Genomic DNA, 17144 nt, shown 5'->3' on the forward strand with positions numbered 1-17144 from the left:
TGAACCTGCGAGCTGCTAACTCCCATTGAGAGAGACAGAGGAAGTATCTCTGCTACCCAGGAGCTGAGGCACATATTGGAGACCAACAAGTGTTTTTCTTTCTCTCCACCTGAAAGGGTTTTCCTCTGCTTTGCTTCAGGCCTCTCAACATGATTGAAAGACCTGAAAATAGGCCCTTCTGCTCATAAATCTGTTGATAAATGGATGACAGTTTAGGAGCTTCTTGCGAAGTAGACCTTAGTCCACAAAAGCTTATGCCATAATACATGTGTGAGATTTTAAGGTGCCCCAGAACTCTTTGTTGTTTAAGTAGCCAAGGCATTTTCCATTGCAAGAAAGCTGAGCAAACATCCATATATGCTTACTTGTTAGCATATTTTTTCCTAATCCTTTGTGAAGATGCAAAAATGGTGCATGAAATCACTCAAATAGCATAATTCCTGACTTCAAAACGAGAACTCCTAAGCATCTTGCATTCAAGTAACTTCAGACAGTGAGTATGGAAAACTGCCTCTAATAGCTGTACTTTAACACTGTCAAATTACCTAAAGGACGTTCTGATGCATTTCCAGTAATTCGATTTCTATTCCAAACACCAGCAGGTCGTTATAGTGCTATGACACCTGCTGGCCTTCAAGGCAAGATGTCCCAGAGACATCTCTAGTCCTCAAAGCCCCAATATGATATTTGGAATGATTTAAGCAATGCTAGATTTTCAGTGGCAAACATGGCAATCTTAACCCCATGTGTTTGCCTGACATGCAAAGTTTTTGGGCTGGCTTACTTCTGGGTTGCACAGGGTCTCCCTTTTGGCACTGGTTGCTCCTGGCACTTTTAAATTATAGCCATGCCTTCTGGCCGCAGTTTTAATGAAATACCAGATCTTGGCAACACCCATAGCTGGGCTGCCGGCTGCCAGTTTGAACAGGGAGCTGAGATGGAAGTGGGAAACAAGCATATAGTGAAATACCCTTCCTACTTTAGTCTCAGCTGTGTTTTTCTAGTGGCACCTGGTAACCAAGGCAGATTCGCTGCTAAAATATGTTTGCTGGGGCACAGTTTCAATTTTGCATTTCCCTGCTTTTGAAATTCAAACTCAGTGGTGATTTTAAGTGAGAGAAAATCAGTGGACACTTTGGACTCAGTCAAGAGATGGGGAGAAGAAAGCCAAGCTACACAGTTTGATGGTCTCCCTGAGGATGGTGCTGCGGAGCCCCAGATGTTTGCCCAAAGGCCTAGCACTAATGGAGCTGTTTTTTATGTAGGAGTTTCATTAAAAACACATCAACTTCAGCATTTGTTTTTGTTTCTAGGATTCTGCAATTATTTCACTTTCTTTTTCTTCCATGTAAAAGAAAACACTTCAAAGGAATTCAGTTTTCCTATTCAATCGGTTTTGTACTGGTTGCCCTGCATAACAGCAGGACATCATCAGTTTTGGGATATAGAACAAAAGAGTGAAATCTGTACTTTGCCACACTTTACAAAATATTATGTCACCAGCAAAAAAATAAAATAAAAATATTTTCAATACTACAAGTTTGTCTTAAGAAATGTCAGCTTTCTGAAACTGCTGATTTTAACTCAGCATTTTGTTAATCTGGAAATGTTTGTAGGGTGTTTTTCTTTGTTTTTGAACGTATTGCCTAGTGATTATTTTCTAGACACAACATTAATGGTTGCACAAGTTGTCCAGTTTCTATGTTGTGGTGATGTAAGATTAGCCATGCTGCATATCATTTGATTGTGATTAAGCAAAAAAACAAATTGTGTGACTGTGTGAAATCAGATATAAGGTTAGCTAAGTTACAACAGATATACCCATAAATTTCAAGGTAGAGTTAATCGTCTGTGAATCCAGGCTTATTCTTCCTTAGCTCTCTGGTGAAACAGTGCCACTTTATTGTAAGCCAATGTCCCACTTTACCATAGGTGCTTAAAGCAATGGAAGTACAGTAAAGTGCAGGAATGACACCAGTAGTTCCGAATTTGGTGCATAATGAAACAATTGCATGTCCCTGTTCATTTACCAAATGAAATCCATTCATTGTAAATCCCATTACCTAAAATATGGTTGTGTGAATTTGTTTTTAAATTGCATTTATAGGTGGTCTCCCCCCCCCTTTTAAGCCATGGTTATGATATACCATGGCTGACTGTAATCTTTGAGATCATCCTGTTATATTTCCTAAAGCCCCTGTTGCATTTACATCAAGGTAGCCAGAATAGTATTGTTAGTGGAAGCACAAAGTGATACTTGGTGCTCAGCAATGGAAAGGTGATAGAAATCAACTGTATAGGGGGGAAAAGCAGATTTAAATTTTTTACTTTGTTTTTTTTAGACGCTGGAAGCCATCTTGAACTTCAAATACTCAGGAGGTCCAGGACATGTCGATGGCTATTACAGGAACTTGTCTCTGGGACTTCATGTAGATGTGGAGCCGTCTGTCTTCTTTACACGTGTTAGTACTCTGCCCGCAACAAGGTGTGTTATTTTTAAAAAGCTTACTTTTGTGTGGGAAGGGGGAAGGATTTCTCTATATAACATCAGTATAATAGTAGTAGTAGCAGCAGCAATATTGAGACAGCAATCTTATTCCTGTAATATACCAAAGTAGATTACTATTAATTGAGAAATAGTTTCCTCTTGTGTGTTCTCAAGGGCCCCATGTATCTGTACACAGCTAAAAGCTAATCAGCAAAAATGAAACATTTTGTTTCCTTTTTTGAACCAGTGTGCTTATAATTTCATAGAAGTGACCCAGTGCATCTGAATGAAGTTGCCCTAATGACCTAAAAGTTGGCCAGTATACTGCCTTCCTACATGTTAATTTCGAATTTCATTAAAACCATGTTAAAGTTTAAAGAATACAATTATCTATTTCTCCTCTTTTATTCATGTTACAATTAATCTTTGCTTTAAACAAGCTTTTAGTTATTTTGCTCTCTCTATTATATCAGTATTATTATTATTATTATTATTATTATTATTATTATTATTATTATTATTATTATTATTATTATTTCCTCTTAAAGTACTTAATAATTTTGTCACATAGTATTGTTTTTATCATAACACAAGCTACATAATATAGCTGAGAATGGATTTCAGTGAAAGTTAATGCTTTCATTGAGCCTACTTCAGCATTATATTTTTGATTAATAGGTAATGTTCAGTAGAAATTCACTTAGTGTTGTACCCAGCACTGCATTAGTGAGGCATTCACTAGTGCAGTAGGACTTCCATTCCCATTCCCCACTGTGCACCCAGAAAAACATGCTTCCCAACCCTCCGGAGCTGATTTTGAGGATGTGGCAGTTGGAAGGGAGAGAAGAGAAAGAAGAAACTCTGTAACATGCAGAGAAGTTTGTTGCACCAGCAGAGCTTCAGCAATGGAGATGACCCTTAGGTTATAAGCTAAACTGTGATTCCATTCAGCAGCACACCTAGGCTCACAGTGTGTCGGAGAGACAACCTTTTTGAAAATGAACAGCAACACAGTGAAAGTATGAAACAAAGCTCTCACTCTGTTTATTAGAAGAACTGTACGTTGTTGCTTTGGATGATGGCATTAGCCATATAAAACCATGTTGTGTTTTGTTAGAGGTCAAGAAACATCCTAAGTACTTTGTTGAGCTAGGTCCAGAAATAATATGGATGAATAAATCTTTAGGTGGAGATATTGCCAGAATTGTCCATGGAGTTTCCTTGGCAGGGATACTGGAGTGGCTTGCTGGTTCCTGCTCCAGGTGGATCACATTTAGTCAAAACTCTCCACTATGACCTTTCAGTCTTGGGTGGCCCTGCACGGCATAGCTCATAGCTTCTCTGAGTTATTCAAGCCCCTGCACGAAGAGTCGGACAGGACTAAACAATTAAACAACAACAACATTGCCAGAATTCTTTTATGTTCCTTCATATTTTTTACAAACTGTGTTGTCACTGTACAAGTATTGATGTGAATGTGCATTTAAATACTCCTTTTTATAGTGCTCATTATTTGTGGTTTTGGTGAAATACAGTGTTCCTGCACTTCTACAAATTTCCCACTACTAATACAAATTGCATCTCATTCCTACACTTCATTGACACATAGGGACTCTCTGTCCACACATCTGTGAACTGGTGTTATTTAAAAAAAAAGCTTGTTTCTCAGTTTATGATCCACAGTGTCTGCTGATTGTAAGACTTGAGCACTGCAAATTATGAAACAAAGTTTTATTTGTTTTAAACTAGTGTGATTAATTTTGCTTGAAATCACATATTTGTATAAGTTATGAGCTACTCATGGATTTTTGCCTAGTTTTTAAAAAGTTGTTTACAGTATTTGCTCCCTGGTTTTCCATATCTGTTTTCAAAGTAATTTACAAATAATACAAAAGTGGCTTTTTAAAAAAAGATAATAATTGCAGATTGGAGAGATTAAGTAATCATATCATCAGTTTCGGAGTGGCTCTGCTAGAAAGGACTCATCCATCTTCTTCTTTGGAATCCATCTCTTAACTTGGGTGCATATGGTTGGATGGCCATCTGTCATGGACACTTTAGCTGAGATTCTTGAATTGCAGGGGGTTGGACTAGATGACCCTTGCGTCCCTTCCAACTCTAAGATTCTATGATTGCCTTTCTGTCATGTTCCCACATTGCAGTTGTCAGTAGTCCACATTAATGTATCCTGACCATTATTTCCCTATGTTCCTCCCTTTCCTGTCAGTCATAACACAAATCAGCGGACAGTTTCAAAAATTGTATATTCCTAAGTAATCTAACTGTGTTCAAGCCCTAGTTCTGCAATGTGATCCTTGTGATTGGACATAACCTCCACACTTTAGGCACTCTGTTTCGTATCTGCTTACCCTTCTTGAGTCTTGGTCTTCATCAGAGCCTGGAGACTCCTCTTCCACAGCACAGTGGCAAGGCCACAATATGGATATCTCATTAATTGCTGGGAACATCAACCTTGCCATGTGGAAATCCCTTGCAGACGACTGCAGTGCCTGTAGAAAGACAGTCAGGTTATGCATCCAGCCACTCTTAACTCATCTCCCTAGTCCAGTTCCCAGGAATGCTCGACTCTCCTGTCTGCCTGTATTTCATTTCTAGCAAAAAATACACAGCCACTCTCTAGTTCTCACATGAATATTTCCCTAAAAAAACCCATTGACCTTTTCATAGAAACAGCCAGCATTCTGTAACATAATCATTCCTTTCAGCAGTTGCAGTGTTTACGACCATCCCATGACAGCATAGCAGGCTTAGACTCTTCCACCCGTGAAAAGCGGTGGAAGAACTTAACAGCAGAAGACAGCCGCTTCTCAGTTTATTTTTTTGTCATGCAGCATGGATATAATATACCTTCTATTGGTTTCATGCATTATGAAATAGAACATTTTTGCCTGTTGGGAGAAATTTGGCGTAATTCAGCTTCTTCTCCTAATGCCAAAAATTCAACAAATCTGCCTCTTTCCAAACTGGAGCAGTCTGTCACTTGGTTCAGTTAAATTTTATGAGTTTCTATTTTAGCGTTGCTAATGAATAAAGCAATAGTAGTTGCCTGTCTCATCTCCTCTACTCAATTGAATTTAGTTTCCCCCCCCCTCTCTCTTCCCGTGATGAATGCTTTATATATTCATTTGCTGATGAAATGTTTTTCAATGCTTGAAGATTTTATCAAGTTATGATAGCACTGTAATAGATTTTAATTCTTTAAAAAATGGTGCTTTCTCAAAATGACTTGAGTAAGCCTAGAATGTGTCAGATATGCACATCTAGTGAAGAAGTATGGTTAAGGCAAATGGAGAATTATAAAGTTTAAGGGCATTGTGTGACTCATTATCCAAGCACAGTTACTTATAACCCTGACACCAAATGCATGAGATCATACATCCATGCTGTAGCCCTAATGATCTGGATTTAGGGCCATCAGCTAGTTACAGTTATTGTTTAGTCGTTTAGTCATGTTCAACTCTTCATGACCCCATGGACCAGAGCACACCAGGCACTCCTATCTTCCACTGCCTCCCACAGTTTGGCCAAACTCATGCTGGTAGCTTTGAGAACACTGTCCAACCATCTCGTCCTCTGTCGTCCCCTTCTCCTTGTGCCCTCCATCTTTCCCAACCTCAGGGTCTTTTCCAGGGAGTCTTCTCTTCTCATGAGGTGGCCAAAGTACTGGAGCCTCAGCTTCAGGATCTGTCCTTCAAGTGAGCATTCAGGGCTGATTTCCTTCAGAATGGATAGGTTTGATCTTCTTGCAGTCCATGGGACTCTCAAGAGTCTCCTCCAGCACCATAACTCAAACACTAGCAGATTAAAATCCATTCTTAAATTGTACATTCTTCCCTCTGATACTCTCACTGTTAGTACAATAGGGTGATTTTAACAAAATAAGAATTGCCTTAATGGATCCTGACAATCCAGCCCTTTATCTCACCCTAATAGATCACTGGAGTAGAGATTCAGCCTGTTTTGTATGAGGTTGTACGCCCTTTGAGAAACGTGGTTTGCAGTTTGGCAGTGCTCCTAGATACATCATGGATCATCATGGTGTGGCAGTGACCAGCAATGCTTTTGCTCAATTTAGGCTAGTATACCGGCTGCACCCAGTCCTGATCCTGGCTACAGTGCCTTAGTTTCATCAATGTTGGATTACTGTAATGTGCTCTGCAATGTGACTGCCTTTGGTTTGTGCATACTACTCCTCCTCCAGCATAGCTGAGAGGATGAGTTCAGACACCTTAACTATGGGTTTCCATGCCTTTAATTGTGGATTCCCATGTTGCCCACACCAGAAATGGCAGTTCGTGTTAACTATGGTTAGTTTAAACAAGCCAGCTAGAGAAATCAGTTTGAGCTGTTTTAAACTAACCATAGGTAACTTGAATCACAGTTTGAGTTTACAGATGACACAAGAAGACACAGTTAACTAAAACTGAAAGCAAACATCTCCATGCTCATCTCAGCTTTGTGGGAGGAGGAAGAGAGCACCTGATACCAGAAGGAAGCTGACATCTCATTAAACCATAGTTTACTGTGATACTTGAATATGAACAGTGACTGGGACACAATAGCTAAAATGTTAAATAGTCACTGCTCTGAGAAGTGCTGAGATTTGCTGCAATGGAAAAAGAACACTGACTTGATCACAGACTGTTCCTTTCCTTTAATAACAACGATTAATGTTTTTCTGTTATCGTAACTCTGTGATGATTGTTAAAACCTCAATGTTGTTTGTTTAAATCTCTTCAAATAGTACCCGCCAGTGCCACCTCCTCCTTGATGTGTTCAACTCAACAGAACATGAGCTCACAGTTAGTGCAAAGAACAATGAAGATCTAGTTTTGCATGCTGGGGAATGCCAGCGGTAAGTTCAGAGACAAAACACAGCTTCTTAGTTTCATCCCCTTCTTTCTTTCAAGTCCTCCTGTATGCCTACATCTCTGTCTCACCTTGAATGCAAGAAGCTCAGAGGCTCAGCAGTGCATGTGATTAATAAGTAATCCCCTGTAAATATAATTGACTAGTTTGCGGCATCTTAACTTGAAAGTTTTCTTAGCACAATTTACACATAGATGACGTGTGGGGAAACAGAAAGAAATAGATATTTTCTGCATCATTTTTTTCAGTGTTCACAACAACTATATTTTGGATAAACTTTTTAAAAAATCTTATTATTCAAATAGAGGCTGTTGCTGTTTTTTAAATAATGTGTGTGCAGTACAAAAGCTCTAAATCACTGTCCTAAATCATAATTTTGTTTTATCAACTGTACAGTAGAACTTTATTCAATTACTTTGATCAATATTTTGAAAGGAGGGTAGTATAGGAGCCCTTGGGTACCTATATAAAAAAATCATAGTGGTCAGATAATGAATTTGCATATGCATATAGCAGAATATGAGAATACTTGATGGTACAAGTTTCACTGGCCATTTTGTACTCAGAGGCACAAAGTGATAATTCAACTCCTGCCATTCTGAAGTGCGGGCAATCTAAATCAAATGCTTGCTTAGAAGTCTCAGATATCAGAAACAAAAAAAGATGTTCAATTTAGTTTTCAATGTGGTCCTGACTACTCTCTTTTTCTAGTAGCAATAAAGTCATGGATTTTCTTTCAGATTATGGCTGGATTTCTGAACTGAAGATTTCACACTTTGTAATCTTGATAGCATCAGTTTTGCCGAGCAAATTCTACTCAAAAAGAATGTTTAGTTCTGTACTTTGGAGTAGCTTTGATATGGTTTGGCAGGTATTTTAAAAAGTTATGAGTTTAGTCACTACCACCTTGGCAGTGCCTTGGTTTGTATTTACAGATGTGAAAATATTAAAATAGTTATTTATGATAAAATAATATGTGGTCATCAATAGCGGTACATGTAGACCTACTTTTGGTAATTTATTATGCTTAGTTCTTGATCATCATACCATTAAAATCAAGTTTCATGAGAGTAATTTGTAATTCAAAGTGGAAGGTGTCACCTAAGCATTTAAATTCTACACACAGAATGTCTGGCATTGAATAGTCTTGAACTAACTCATTAGTGTGGAGATTTATCAAAGTGATGATCTCAGTAGATCGGTGTTATCATTTTTCTTTTGTGGTGCACCTCAAGTGTTTCATGAATGTGTGGTAAACAGATTTCAGAGAGTACCTGGAAAAGACATTATACTTGATACTCATTAAAAAAAGGCTGTATCGTCTGACTTCCCATTATATACTCAGATGCTGTAACATGATCCACACAAAATAAATGTATTTCCAAGTATAAAGAAACCATATGAAAAACGAGTCTCCTAAAGCTGATGGCTTGCTTCCCTTTTACCTGAATTGCTTCCACTTCTGTAAAATGATTTTTTTGTATAAAAACCTCCTCTATTCTGAGAAAATTTGTGGTGATGTAAAAGTTGAGATCAAGTAGGAGCACATTTTTCTGAAAAATGGTATAAAGTGAGAAGGATAGTATTTAGGAGAGGATGGGACTTTATGTATGTACCGTGAGCAGCATCAATAACCTTTTCCATAGTTCTGAGAAGGACATTATTCTTTGCGTATTTTTCAGTGGTGGGAGAGCATCAGGCATATCAAATGGCACTTTTGTGTGATTTAACAGCCTGTCAGTTTTTCCCCCTTTACTGAAGTGTAGCACTTACCTCTTTTTAAAAAGGCATTTTAAGATGCCATAGAAAATTTCCAGTTAATGGGATGCGCTGGGATCTTAACACTGAAGTAGAGTGGATTACACAATTCAAATGAGGTGACTCATTTGTTTGTGGTGGTGGGGGGTATTGAGTATCTTTTCCCTATTCAGCAGCTCCATATTTGTCTGCCAATTTGGGTAGCTTAGAAAGTTTTCAAAAGATTTTTGGAGGGGATGGGGATGAGGTTGCCGAAGAGGGGAAAACCTAACTGAAATGCCCACCACTGGGTTACCCATGAAATCTTGGGTATAGAAACTGACCAGTTTTTATGAACTTGGGTTCACCTGGCCAAATTAACATGGTTGCTGTTGGGACATTTCTACCTTTTTGTTAATATCTTCAAAGTGTCAGTGTGAAATATTCATTTGGGGTGCTCAGATCATTTCTGTAGTTTGCAAGACAATGCGAGTGCCCTTCTTGAAGATTCAGTTACAGATAGGTAGCCGTGTTGGTCTGCCATAGTCAAAACAAAAAAAATTCCTTCCAGTAGCACCTTAAAGACCAACTAAGTCAGTTCTTGGTATGAGCTTTCGTGTGCATGCACACTTCTTCAGATACACTGAAACAGAAGTCTAACTTCTGTTTCAGTGTATCTGAAGAAGTGTGCATGCACACGAAAGCTCATACCAAGAACTGACTTAGTTGGTCTTTAAGGTGCTACTGGAAGGAATTCTTCTTGAAGATGTTTGTGGGTTCCATATGACTCTTCCCAGTTATTGGGATATTCTTAGGAGGCCTCCACTTAGGGTTCTGCACCTGTAGAAAGTGTGTTCTGAAGTTGCATTGAGTGAAGACTTCTCTAGAATTGCAGCAATTAACTGGTTTCCTAGAGGTAATATTTTCCTGAGTACCATGTGCGGTGAATAAACATTAGGTAGCTTTCATACCCTGCTTATGAGCTTTAGTAGTTATCTGGCTGGCCGATGCTGAACTAGATAGGTCTTGTTGGGCAAAGTAAAGCAATGAGGAACTATAGTAACGTCAGGCCTACTTGCTGTCCTCATATAACTGATCTCTTCAGGGTCAGGACATCCTGCAATCCCGCCAGTTTTGCAAGGCTTTGTTACCTTTATTCAATGTTGCTTATAGCTATTATTTAACTTCTGAATTGCCCAAGGCGATTTACAGACATACCTTTAAAAACAGCTGAAATAATTTTAAAAACAGTACAAGAATAGTTTTATAAGTAAAAGTACAGGTGCAAAAATAAACATCATAGGGTTAAAAATAAAATGAACCCTTAAGGCAGAGACCCTTCCATCTTACTGGAAAAGCTTGTTGAAACAAAAATGTTGTTGGTTGTTTCCGGAAGGTATAGATAACAGGTTGGAAGTGACATTTGTACTGGTTGTTATTCACACTTCTCAGACAAACAAATTAAGATTATATCGTTGAGTAAAACAAGTAGAGAAATATCAATCTGTACTTTATTGGGGTTTATACCTTCCCAGTGTCCACAATATACATCATAAATGAGACAATGAAAATTTCATGTTTGTAGACCATTTTTGTGATGATGTTCCCCAGGTGAGGATTAAATATGGGACTTTAATTCCTGTATAATTCATTTTATATGAGTAGGACTGTTAATGTCTGAAGATATGGCTCATTTCACCTATATTTTTAGCGTGACTACTAAAAGAAGAATGATTGTGTGCTCGTATCAGTAACACTTCATTTAATGTCCCGAGGATTTCTTGAAATAGGTACTTTAACATCTGACCTTCTGTTTGTAAACACGAGTCTCCTTCAGAAGACCCCTCCACCTATAATGCAGATCATATGCCACTTTAGGCAAAAAATACTCTGGTTGTATTCTGCAAAATAAAAGAGACTTAAAACCACCATATTGGCAGACCTGTTTTTGTGTAGGAGATTCTTCAGTTTATCACTTTCTTATTTTAACCTTGAAGTCAAGTTTTGAATCATATATTACATTCCGGCCAACTTCTTTACAGGTCTTATTTTGTCTCTTGGTATGAAGTAGAATCCCGAGTCTCGTGTAATTTTTTCTTTGCACCCATCATGAGTTTGGTTTGACTTTTCGTTCTTACCTGCCTATCTTCAAAAAGCAGGTTTTGATTACGGCAACGAGGTCTGCTTTTGGAACGAAAGCCTAATGAACATATAAAACTGTCTTACACAGTCAGACATTTGATTCAGTACTGTTTTCTCCAACTGGTGGCAAGCAGGGGTCTTGGGGGAAGCGCTGTAGCTCAGTAGCAGAACGCTGGAGAGCTGCTGCTAGTGTGTAGACCAGGCTTCTTCAACCTTGGCCCTCCAGATGTTTTTGGCCTACAACTCGTATGATCCCTAGCTAGCAGGTCCAGTGGTTAGGGATGAGGGATGATGGGTATTGTAGTCTTGAAACATCTGGAGGGCCGAGGTTGAGGAAGCTTGGTGTAGACAATACTGAACCAAATGGCCCAGTGCTCTGACTCGGTATGTGACTGCTTCCTATATTTCAGCTTGCTAAGATGCTTTTTAATTGCAGATAATGAGAACTGAACCTGGAATCGACTATATGAAAGGCATGTATGGTGGCACTTTGTCTATTCTTTCCTTCTTTATTAGATCTATATCCTCCCTTTTTTCCTCCAAGGTTCTCAAGGTACACAGTAGTCACCACCCCCAATTTTTGTTCACAACAACTTTGAGAAGTTGGGTAAAATGAGAGATAGTGACTGGCCCAAGGCCACTTCCCAAGACTAAAGTCCCAATGGTGTTGATTATCCTTGTTAAGCGATATGAACTGTGGACTTAATTATCCATCGTAACAATTCTCTTAAGCCTGAACTTGCATAGTAGGGCTATTATTATTATTATTATTATTATTATTATTATTATTATTCAGTGTCTAGGACAATTGCTTTGGTAGGAAGCAGCCGTATACCAAGTCCCAAACATTAATCTGTGTTATCATTTTTCTGCACTATTTTTTTGGGCTACAAACTAGTCTTAAGTAAGAACATTCTGCTGGATCAGGCCAGTGGCCCATCTAGTCCAGCATTCTGTTCTCACAGTGGCCAACCAGATGTTTGTTTGACCATTTTTGTTGCCTAGCACATGTATCTGGTACAATTGGCTTCATCTACTTTGGCAGTCCTCCCATGAACAATCATGGACAAGAGTCTCTCAGCTGAGCCTTTACCTAATTTACTTTAGCATGCAGATGTGTGTTAAGGTCTTAAAAGCTTTGGTACATTATTTCTTAAACACGGTGACGGGAGTAGTCAGTGCTAAATGGAAACTTAGGATACTTCCTGAAGAATTTCTGTGACTCTTTTTCAGCTTTTCTGACCATAGTGACTGTATTTTTTTATTGCTGTGAGTCCTTTGAGACCAAATAGATGTTTGTTGTATTAAGCCAGCACATACTACAATACCCCAATGAAGAAGCCATCTAGATCTTTTGTAGAGCCGATATAAGAGTTACTGGGCTGCCGGCGGGGTGTGAGGTGGGAGAATTTCAAAAAGAAACTATTAGCCATAAAAATTGAAACTCCAAGCACACTCCATCTTGAGCTTACTTTCTTTTAGCACAAAGAATGTAATTTTAGGGCACACAAGAGAAAGTCTGTCTCATCTCTGATGAATATTAAGTGCTCTGATAGGCTCATAATTTGAATATTTGAATAGTACTGTGACAGGAAGAGAGGTCTTTTTCTAATAGCTGTAATTGTTCTCTCTGATATACCTGTCTTGTGTTGCTAGAAATGGAGCTTATCTAAGGCTAATATCTGGTAATCCAGAATACCTTTGTGTGACTTATTAATGCCCCATCTCCATTTTTAAATAGCATTGCATTCTTTTATTTCTCTTTTTTTCCTGAAGCACTAACGATCTTTTTCGCATGTCAGTATTTGCCCAGGTTTTCTCATTAAGTTTTATAATGGAAACTTCTTCTTAAATAGATTCTTAGGAGGAGCCTAACAAAAATCACTTAGTGGTGTATTTAATCTACCGGTACTCATCTTTTGAAATCTTTCAGGTGTGCATGTGGAAGAGTATGTTTTAAAGTACTCATTAAGCGGAGGAAAAATAAATGCAAAGTGTCGTGGTAATTTGCAGTTCAGTGTACATTTTATAGGACTCCCTTCCAGTTGAGGTCCAACAAACTCCTTCCCTGTGGAAATTCCAGTACATGCTAAATACTTTTAAAATTATTATTTCAGCAGGCATTTTATCTGAGTTCTGAATTTATAGGTTGTTTCCCCCCGTTTTTCTTTTTCTACTGAGTTAATTGTATATCACTTTGAGTCTGTCGTAATGAAGCGGTATGTAAATAGTTTAATGAAATGAAATCCATTTCAGTACTACCCATAATGAAGGTACTTTCATTAAAATTGCATGAAATTTTATTTATACAGTAAGTGTATTGTTTTTTAGCAAGTAGTATCTTCCTCTTAATGGGGCATGTAATAATTTAGCTCAAATACTGTGGAGAACATTTATTGTATTAGCCTCCACACCAATTGCTTTTTGCAAAGTACAGTATACCCTGTTTCATATTCATTTATTGAAAGAGATATGATCAGAGGGACTTGGATAGCAATAGCCACAATGCTATAGAATAGTCTTTCCTCTGAGGTGGAGTTCGATTTCCTTGGCTGTTTAATTTTGGCAGGTGTATGGTCTTTCTAGTTAGTGCTTGCTAAAAATTGATGGGTATTTCTGTTTTTAGCTAGTGCTGTTTGTGTGTGCTTTTCTTGAACAGAGTTGCTTTGTGTTACAGGTGTGTAAGTTTTGTATCTTTTCTAAGACATGCTGACCATGTGGGAAACTGCCGGTCTGGTGGTGGGATATTATATGTGTGTGTGTACATACCACAGATTTACCATTTCTAGGTATTTGCAAATGTGTCTCATTAATGACAACAAAGACGTTTTGTGGAAATTGCCTTGGCTATTGAAAAGAAAGGGAGGAAGTCTTAATATCAGCAGAATAGGGACTCTCCTAGTAGTCCCCATGAGAATTCATTGTATAAGAACTTGCAAAAGGGCCTTCTTTGTGGTGACAACCTGAATCCAGAATGTCCTTCTCTTTGAAACATGATTTATAGAATCATGGAATCATAGAAATGTAGAGTTGGAAGGAACACCAAGGTGTTTTTTTTACATTTAGATTTCAGCAGAATATATTTTTCTTTGGCCAGGTTTTTATAAATTAATTTGTTATAATACTTGTTCTAAAACTTAACAGCTGCAGGTAGTTTTTGTGCTTTTGCTTTGATATTTTATTGCTGTTTTTGTTATCTCGTGTTTTATTTATGGGATGTACTTCATTGTTCTGTTCTTTGTTTTACATCACACTGGGCTTCTTTGGGAAGAAGGATGATTCAGAAAAGAAATGAATAAATAAATAAATAAATGGATTGTGCAGGAACATTGGATAACTTTTTAATGAACCAACTGTTTGGTACAGGAATGGGTTTTCATGTGACCCCTCCAAATGTTGTTGAACTCCAACTCCCATCAGCCCCAGACATAATGCTCAATGGTCAAAAATGGTAGGTGTTGATATGGAGGGCCACAAAATTCCAGCCCCTGGTATAAGATAACATTTAATTGCTTTTAAAAAATCAAGCAATACTCTTGCTTTCCCCTCCAAATGAGACAGTTAAAGATTTATGAAACTGAAGCAACTATTCGTGGCAGACTGTCTGACTTGCCTGTATCGTTTATCACAATAAAAATAATGTTTGGATAGTTAGCAAAACCTACCATTAACTGTACCTTGCTGCTCTGTTTTGTTTGAAGTCTTTAAATGCCTTTGAAAATGCTCTTTTCTTTGGCAATTTAAGATTGTGTTGGCTTTTGGAAATCTAGGAGGATTTGTAGAATCTATCACTGAACATCATCAGAGAGTGTAAGAATATGGTGCTGGCTTGTTTCCTTGAGAAATACCTATAATTCTGCACTACAGTGGGCACAGCTTGCGAGGTCATCTGTATTCTTACTGAATGACTTGTTCTCCTTCTGCATAACTACAGTTTTTCTTTCTCATTTATCTGCAGATTGAAATATATGTCAGCCAGCAGTGTGAATGGCAGTACTATATTAATTTATCATTTGCAACAGTAGGCTCAACTTTTCTATATATAGCACCAGTATGCCCATGCAGCTCATCAAAGGTATTAGTTGATGTTGAGGCAGAGGGATGATCGAATTATGGAAAATCGTTTCTGATTTGTGCACCTTTCAGGGTTTACTCCTTCCCATAAAATAATCATCTCCCCTAAGCTAAATGATCTTGATTTTCAGTAGGATACATTTCAACTAGAAAATAAGGCAGAATTCACTAGAGGCAAGGGGGAAATAGCTGACTTGTCAATCATAGCTCTGACATCACTCATTGGCTAAAAACATTGAAAGATGTTGTTGTTGTTTAGTCGTTTAGTCGTGTCTGACTCTTCGTGACCCCATGGACCAGAGCACGCCAGGCACTCCTGTCTTCCACTGCCTCCCACAGTTTGGTCAAACTCATGCTGGTAGCTTCGAGAACACTGTCCAACCACCTCATCCTATGTCATCCCCTTCTCCTTGTGCCCTCATTCTTTCCCAACATCAGGGTCTTTTCCAGGGAGTCTTCTCATGAGGTGGCCAAAGTAGTGGAGCCTCAGCTTCAGGATCTGTCCTTCCAGTGAGCACTCAGGGCTGATTTCCTTCAGAATGGAGAGGTTGGATCTTCTTGCAGTCCATGGGACTCTCAAGAGTCTCCTCCAGCACCATAATTCAAAAGCATCAATTCTTTGGCGATCAGCCTTCTTTATGGTCCAGCTCTCACTTCTGTACGTCACTACTGGGAAAACCATAGCTTTAACTAAACGGACCTTTGTTGGCAAGGTGATGTCTCTGCTTTTTAAGATGCTGAAAGATACAAGCAACCATTTCATAGAAATTGCTTACACTTCATACCTTTCTAGAGATTTATTTTTAGAAAAAATTAAATCTGGGGCCAACAATGGGGGCCTTTGTGAGTGCCGCATAATCGCCCCTCGCTTTAACTTTATAGTTTGGGGTTTTTCAGATTGGAGAATATAATTTGGAGGGTCTGTCTTGCAAAGTGCCCTGGCTATATTCACAAAACGTGTTGCGTTTTGCCCAAGTTCTTAATGACCTATATGTTAATTATATGATGTAAAGTATGGTTGAGTTCTGAAAAATATTGCCTACCATCCATCCATACCTTAAAGATTTAACATGGCACTTTTTGCAGTGATCCAGGATCGCTTGGCGTTAGGCAGAGTGTGAAACAACAATGAAGATGTTAAACATTTTTGTACGGCAGTTTTATGCTGCTTTTGGAGTAGAAGGGGCCAGTAACTAATTCTTTACATTGTGTCAGGCTACCAGCAGAATCTTCTGTAACAGATACTGCATTTCTCATTAATGGTGGCTTGAAATTGCCTTCAGTTGCTATAGTAACTATCTCAGCCTTACACACAAGATTTATTCTGAGAAAGGTTATTGCGGGAAATGCTGCTAATTGGGATTTACACCCCCCCCCATGTTACTATTTAAAAACCCTAACAAAAGTTCTACATATTAATAGCAGAATGGCAGATTTAATTGCAAATCAAAATGTTTTGTTGCCATCGTTAGATTTTTAGTTGATTTAGTACTAGCTGACCCCACTGTGTTTTACTAGATATAGAACATTTATGGTTCTTGGGCCAGTGGGTTTGAAATAATAATAGTTGGGGCTATTATTTTTGTTGTTATTATGGTATGTATTTTGGGTTTTTATATTTAAACCACCCTGTGATCTTCGGATGAAGGGCAATAAAGAAAGTTTATGAATTAACAATAATAGTAGTAGTAATAATAATAATAACAATCCTCTGAGCCAACAATAAAGATGGTAAAAACACCTGCTTGAGGACTGTTTTATACAAAATTATGTCCACTGTCTTGGGGTAATTTTTCCCTAAAAGAAGAAATTT

The 17144-nt window shown here is 38.2% G+C and overlaps 1 protein-coding gene and 1 long non-coding RNA gene across 4 annotated transcripts in view; one reads left to right on the forward strand and one right to left on the reverse strand.

Annotated features, from left to right (window-relative positions):
* The window catches only part of LOC310849354, a 561267-nt gene that overhangs the window by 150492 nt on the left and 393631 nt on the right, over positions 1–17144 (reverse strand). The window lies entirely within an intron of this gene.
* The window catches only part of TRAPPC9 (trafficking protein particle complex subunit 9), a 278332-nt gene that overhangs the window by 75189 nt on the left and 185999 nt on the right, over positions 1–17144 (forward strand). For all 3 annotated transcript variants that reach the window (XR_014566776.1, XM_083749026.1, XM_083749027.1), the window contains 2 exons: positions 2343–2485; positions 7254–7364. Coding sequence is in view for 2 of the 3 variants with exons in the window: in XM_083749026.1 (XP_083605152.1) it covers positions 2343–2485; positions 7254–7364 (254 nt within the window). In the remaining variant the exon portion in view is untranslated. The remainder of the gene's footprint in view (positions 1–2342; positions 2486–7253; positions 7365–17144) is intronic.

Source organism: Podarcis gaigeae, assembly GCF_964106915.1.
Source record: "Podarcis gaigeae genome assembly, chromosome: 7".
Taxonomy (NCBI): Eukaryota; Metazoa; Chordata; class Lepidosauria; order Squamata; family Lacertidae; genus Podarcis; species Podarcis gaigeae.